Source organism: Cyprinodon variegatus, unplaced genomic scaffold (assembly GCF_000732505.1).
Source record: "Cyprinodon variegatus isolate N-32 unplaced genomic scaffold, C_variegatus-1.0 Scaffold31, whole genome shotgun sequence".
NCBI classification, from domain to species: Eukaryota; Metazoa; Chordata; class Actinopteri; order Cyprinodontiformes; family Cyprinodontidae; genus Cyprinodon; species Cyprinodon variegatus.
In genome coordinates this window covers 1,784,023-1,790,331 of record NW_015150484.1, presented here as the reverse complement: position 1 = coordinate 1,790,331, position 6,309 = coordinate 1,784,023, and the positions used below count along the sequence as shown (strand labels likewise).

General features: G+C 42.0%; 1 protein-coding gene across 1 annotated transcript in view; it reads right to left on the bottom strand.

Annotated features, from left to right (window-relative positions):
* Positions 1 to 1,708: 1,708 nt before the first annotated feature.
* Positions 1,709 to 6,309, bottom strand: part of LOC107101948 (glucocorticoid receptor-like) — a 31,967-nt gene continuing 27,366 nt past the window's right edge. The window contains exons 7-9 of the mRNA XM_015401047.1: positions 5,873 to 6,003; positions 4,235 to 4,392; positions 1,709 to 2,441 (exon numbers count right to left, since the gene is read on the bottom strand). Coding sequence (XP_015256533.1) covers positions 2,289 to 2,441; positions 4,235 to 4,392; positions 5,873 to 6,003 — 442 coding nt within the window. The 3' untranslated portion in view covers positions 1,709 to 2,288. The remainder of the gene's footprint in view (positions 2,442 to 4,234; positions 4,393 to 5,872; positions 6,004 to 6,309) is intronic.

Below are 6,309 nucleotides of genomic sequence, written 5' to 3'. Positions count from 1 at the left end.
CGATACTAGCTGGTGGGTCACCCAATCAACTAAAGTCCCTCCTTTTCACGGACAGAGTGAACGGCCGCCATCCCAGATTGACGTGGAACTCAACTCCGTTCTACACGCATCAATCTGGCTACTGCCAGGTTAATTGGGGGACAGGATGTCATTAAATTTAAAGGTACACTATGCAACCGGTGTTGATTTTCCAGCGAGGCTCCCCCCAGAGGGCGAAAGTAAAAGTGCACTGTCGTAAATATGCTCAGCTGTTCTCCTGGTTTCTCCGTCAAGCCAGGCGCGTTGTTTTGAGCTTAGCAGACAGGCGATTGCAACGAATCACCATGTCTACTGCGGTAAATGACTATTTTGTTCCAATTTTCGAGTTTGAAAATTTAGCATGTCTTCATACATTATTTGTTATGCATGTTTAGTGTAGCAGTTCTTGCGAGACTTCTGAGCCTGTGGGTGCGGGCTGAGGGCTCCTGCAATTGCAAGTACGGTATTTCCCCTACAGACCACCAGGGCGGCCGAGAAAACCTTTGTTCGACCTGAAATGACACATTTAATCATCCAAAACGTTATGGAACACATTAATTAACTGAAAAATGTTGCATAGTATGCCTTTAAGGTAGGTGAATACTTTTGGCAACATAGTACACCTGCACAGAATTGATCATAATCACTAATTTTCATCATATCAAAATTTATACTTTTCTGCGTTCGGTGCTTGATTTAGCCTTTATTGTTTCATCCAGACGGAGCTTCGTTTTTCTCATCTTTTGACTCAGATTAGGCTTTATGTTCGACAGAGACATGACGGTAGTATCAATCTTAGTGTTTGCATAACACTTAAATTCCTCCTCCCCAAATTTTAGGCATTTCTTAAAGAAAGCAAAACATAAACAGTACAAGAAAAAAAACAACAAGTACCCAAAGCCAATTCTTATACAGAGCACGGAGGAAAAGTCTTCAGAGGGTTTATGACTGAATTTAAGCCTAAAGATTGTTATTAAAAAAAGCAAAAAGGTGGAGGACGGTTATTTTCTAATCACTTTTAGCTGTAATAAATCTACAGGTATTAGTACCCCCCCGAATATCAAAGACGACAAACTTGCAAGCACAACATTACATGCCCTTTAACTTGTGATTGACAAAAACGCATGTATCCATCACATTTTTTTTCTCCAATATTAGACAACAAGGGCATGACAGAAAGTCCACACTTTCCTTCTTAAGTCTTCTCTGAAAGACTGATGCACATCAAACATTTCCTCTCAGTCCTTTAAAGCCTTTTTCTCAGAGCGCAAAGTGCTCGGATCGCACTGATCTGGTCGGGTCTGTGCGAGTGGAGTCGCGGGGAAGGGGAGCAGGCTAAACGGCGTTTCTTCTACACACAGAGGATGGAGCGAGCTGCCAAATTGTAAAGATAAACAGCCACTAGAAACAAGGAAAGCTGCAACTGCGTGTAATATAAAAAAGTACAATCAACTGATAATGAAGGTAGATGATGAGAGGTTTGAAGTAGAGCAGGAGAAAAAATGGCTTGGATGATATTCGAAGCAAAAAAGGCACATCTTTTCCCTTTAGTTGACATGTAAACCTGGAAGAGGTCTGCTTGTGGGAGGACTCCATCGTCAGCTAACAGGCCCACGTTACTTTATATGTTCATAGTTAAAGCAAATAAAATATGCTTTCGAAAATCACTAGAAAACAGTTTCTTTTTGTATTTGTGCGACTGAAAAACATTTAGTTACAAGCTCCTATAAAAACTAAAAGTGGAACATAAAAAGCCTACGTAATAAGAGCGTGTTATTCCGTTTGGTTACCTCTTTCGGTAACGTCGACCTGGAAAAAAGTTTATAAACTGTTACTTTGAAAATGTAGAAAATACTATCAGAACCTTTACATAGAGATATTTGCTGTATCCATTTCAGATCTCGCTCTGAATTTCAAGGTAAGACACCTGAGACGACATTAATGTTAGCCTATTTCTCTTTGCCATTAGCTTTACAAACATTTCCTACTCGTTATTAGACACTACATCTTAGCCTGTTTAACGCAGCGAAAAAGCGTCTTGTGCTCGCGGTCTGGTTCCTACACAAGCATCGCTCCCCCCCCTCACCAGACGTCGGCCTACTTCACAGAGATGCATACTCGCTGCTGTTAAAAAAGGAAAAAATAAAAAAAAGCCGCTCCCTGCTGGCGTAAAGTCCTTTTCCGAGGGGGGTGAGTGGGCGGGGGGAGGTTTCGTGGGGCTGGTGAGGTGACGTGGTGGGAGTTTAAGGCATTGTTGCTACGGGAAACAGTCACTTCTGGTGGAAGAGCAGAGGCTTGACGCTCCCATCCTTGAATTTTGGTAGCTGATTGCTGATGATCTCCGCCAGCATCTCGGGGAATTCCACGCTCAGGAATTTATTCGCAAAGGTGTAGAAGCAGAAGCTGAGTAATCCGCTACCCATCTGTAGACAGGACATCAGAGCATTAAAAAGCAGAACACACATAACTTCACTGCTTTTCACTAGAATTTTATGAGAAAATCTGAGTGATCGGGGTGAGATAACGCTAAAAGAAAGTCTGGTGTTATTTCCTCTAAACTGCAGATCAGATCAGATGCCAGGTTAGCAGCACCACAGCTATTTCTCCCTGTTGGATGAAGCTTCTGCGGTTACTGAAAGTCAAGTGGTGACATGTTCGATAAAATTACCACAAGAAAACTCAGACATGACATGGATCTGTCTAAATTATTGAAGAGCCGTGCCAGACCGAGGTGGTTTTATTTACAAAGACTGCAGAGAAATAACTTTTACCAGTATTACAACAGTCCCCTTGTAGGTGAATGATGGATAAACTGGAAAAACCACCTGTGAGCCTAACAGGGCGCCTCAGGTCAAGATGGCGCCTGCTGCAGCTGCAGAGCGTCATAAATATTAAATTAAAAAGCCCCTGCTTTGTTAATCGCATCTGCTTATATGTGGATTTAAAAGCAAATTTGCTAAAGATGATTCAGACCTTGTAAGAGACATCTGCCAGTTTAGGCTTGAATGATTAAATATAGTTTACTTAGTTCTGCAGGTAATACTTTACAATAAGGTACATTACTAGAGAGTGCCAAGGGAACTAATCAGTAACTAATGGCTACTTAACCAGTGCTTACTGGGGAACAGCCAGCCCAGCCCTACCATAGGACAGCTGCTTGGTTACTTGGTAACTGCCCATTGGTTCCTTTAAGTCGTAGGGAGGCGGCTGTTCCAACCGTTGCATTTCTGAATTCTTCCGAGTGGTGCCCGACTTTATAAGAGTGAATAAAGTGAATGTGATTGGTCATTTATCAAGGGGGCGGGACTGTTGTGGCAGAATGTTCGCAAAGAATTTTGGTTGTGGCCGGTGTGTCGGAAGCATTTTGCTAACCAGTTAGCAACTTGGTGCTAGTAGGTTCCCAATGGGAAATTCCATTGGGACCAAGTAGCACTAAATTGGTGACTTAGAAACGACGCTGTCAAAGAACGCTATGGACAGAGGAAACATGCAAGAGGAGGAGAGTTTTGTGTCGGAGGTCGTAGATGACTCTCCTCCGTCATCCATTTTTTTATTTAGAGGAGGAAAACGGAGACGAAGCTGTAGTGGAAGAGGACGCCAGGGCGGCAGAAGCTTGGTTTGGTGTAGAAGGCTTACAGCCGTACATGTTTGAGCCCTTGCCTCGCAACGCTGCCAGTTCTGTTAGCTCTACGCCTGCAGAAGACACAGACGTCCATCCCCATGAACACTGGGACGGAACTCAATGGGAAAGTAAATGATTCTTATTTCAACCTATGCGTATATAAGCTGCGACATTTGAATCATGATGCTATGACTGAAAAAATTTGATTGACAGATGAGCGTTGATATATGATTGGCCGAATTTAGGTGAACAAGCTGATGTATAACTAACTGGCCTGCATAAGACCAGAAAAAAAAAAAAAACACAGATTTTAAGACAGGATTTTTTTAAAATAGAAATTTTCTAAATTTTGGGACAATATTGTCTGATAGAGTAGACATTTATATACATGTTTAAGCCAGAATGATTTGACATTTAAATATGACTTCCCTAATATTTACTATTAGTTTCCTTGGTAACTACCCATTAGTTCTTTATTAGATCTCTAGTAGTTTATCTATTTTGTGCACCTTATTGTAAAGCGTTACCGTTCTGCAGACTAACGATCACCTGCTGATTTTCTCTGCAGCTCATATAAGCCCAGATGTTCTGTACCTCATGCATGGAGTCCAACAGCTTGGTGAGCTGGTAGAAACGCTGCCAGTTCTGGCTGGAGTTCTCCTCACGTTTCACTATGGCTTTTCCTAGCTCTTTGATGTAGGACATCCGGATCTCATCGAACACCGCCTGGCTCTTCAGGCCGTCCTTAGGCACTGTGGGCAAGGGGACAATCGAGGTCATCACCAGAGGCAGAAACAAACTGAACTTATACATCAAAGAGAAGAAGACCTTTTCTCATCAAACAAACCAAAGGACCAGTTTACTGCAGTTTTAATCAACCCCATTAAGTGCTTCGATAACCTGGAGTTCATATTTGGTCACATGGTAAAAGGTAAAAAGAGACAGAACCAAAACTGGGCTTTATGTTCGACATAGAAAAACGTCACTGTCAAACCGCTGTCAAACCATGGCAATTTAGACAGTGTATGCCTGACGTACCAAAAATCTGGCAAGAACGCTGGCCTTCATTGGATAAGTTATGGGTATGTTTTGTATAAGTTATGCGCATGCTGAAACACGCTGGATATGTTGAGATTATGCAGTCTCCACCTATGCCAGCATATGCCATACGCGGGGCATAAGTTCCAGGTAAGTTATCTGATCGTTGTCATACGTTAAGTGTAAGTTACTTATAAGTCGTGGCTTTTAGCTTATCTAAAACCTAAGAGTAACTTGCTCATAACTTATGCATAACTTATCTCCATGGCCTATCAAAGTATCAGATGTGTCTCAGACGACTGCTGAATGGGTTTCTAACTTACAGCCACTGTATAATGGCGTATTGGCAGCCTTTTGGTATAAAAGGGGTTCACAGGAGGAAACCATTAGTTCTCCTCCAGACTGCATCCCCATCATAGGGTGAGCGAGAAGGAGAGTGTGATGCATCTTCCCTGCGTTCACGCCCACGACCAACAAATTCCTAGTAGACATGACACTGAATCTGCTGCGACTGCAAACCTTCCTCCTTTCTTTTTATTTATTCTTTTTTTGGGGGGCGGGCGATAAACAGCAACTACGTTAATACCGAGATCAAAGACATCTTCTTATACAGACCAGGTGCCTCCCGGCGCATTGCGGCTCCCCTCAAGAGCAGCAATGACGCTTGTGCATCATTTCATGGGCATTACGCTGATGTGCCTTATGTAGAAGTTAGGCTGTCGTTAGACATAAGTTCTGGACTTGTTATAAATACTCTATGTATATGCCCAAAATTAAAAAGAATTGATGGAAAGTTCAGCATATGCCAGCGTTTTAGAAGATTCTGGTATGTCGGGTATATGCTGTCTAAATCGGCGAGGTGGGACAGGGCCCTAACACTCATCGTCACTCTGAATGGCTTCTCTACATGGGGAAACATGATGGTGGCAGCATCATGCTATGGGGACTCTTTACTTCAGCAGGGAAGCTGGTTGGAGATGATGGGAAGATTTACTGGGTTAAAGACAAGGCAATCCTGGTAGGAACTGTAGCAGCAAAATGGGAAGGAGGATCAATGATGCTAAACATACTGATAATCTACAAGGGAATAGCTTAGATCACAGCAGCATACAGTTTGTATGCTAATGAAGTTAGTTAGGGGGAATGAATTTCCTCTAGACGATTTCATGCACATATAAATGGAGAGGAACTGACCTGTGCTGAGCAGCAGCAGGACCTTCATGCACAGGTACTCCTCATGGGAAACCTGCAGTCGGACAAACTCGCTGGAAATCTTCAGCATCTGCTCGAACTGCTCGGCCATGTAGGGCAGCTTCATCCGCTCCCTGGTGGGTCCAAAAAAAACCGTCAAAAAGGGACAGAAACTGTTTCCCTCCGTAGGATATATGGTGGATTAGTGGGGAGGTTTGTCACATCTGACCTTAATCTGGATTCATTTTTTATTTTTTTTTTATATCTTCTATTAAAATATTAGCAACAAACATTGGATACTTTAAAAAGTAAAAAAATAAGATAGACAGTGATGTATTTTCTAGAAAGAAAACTGAATCAATAATTATATATATATATATATATATATATATATATATATATATATATATATAGTGTAAACTACAGACAATTTTACCATT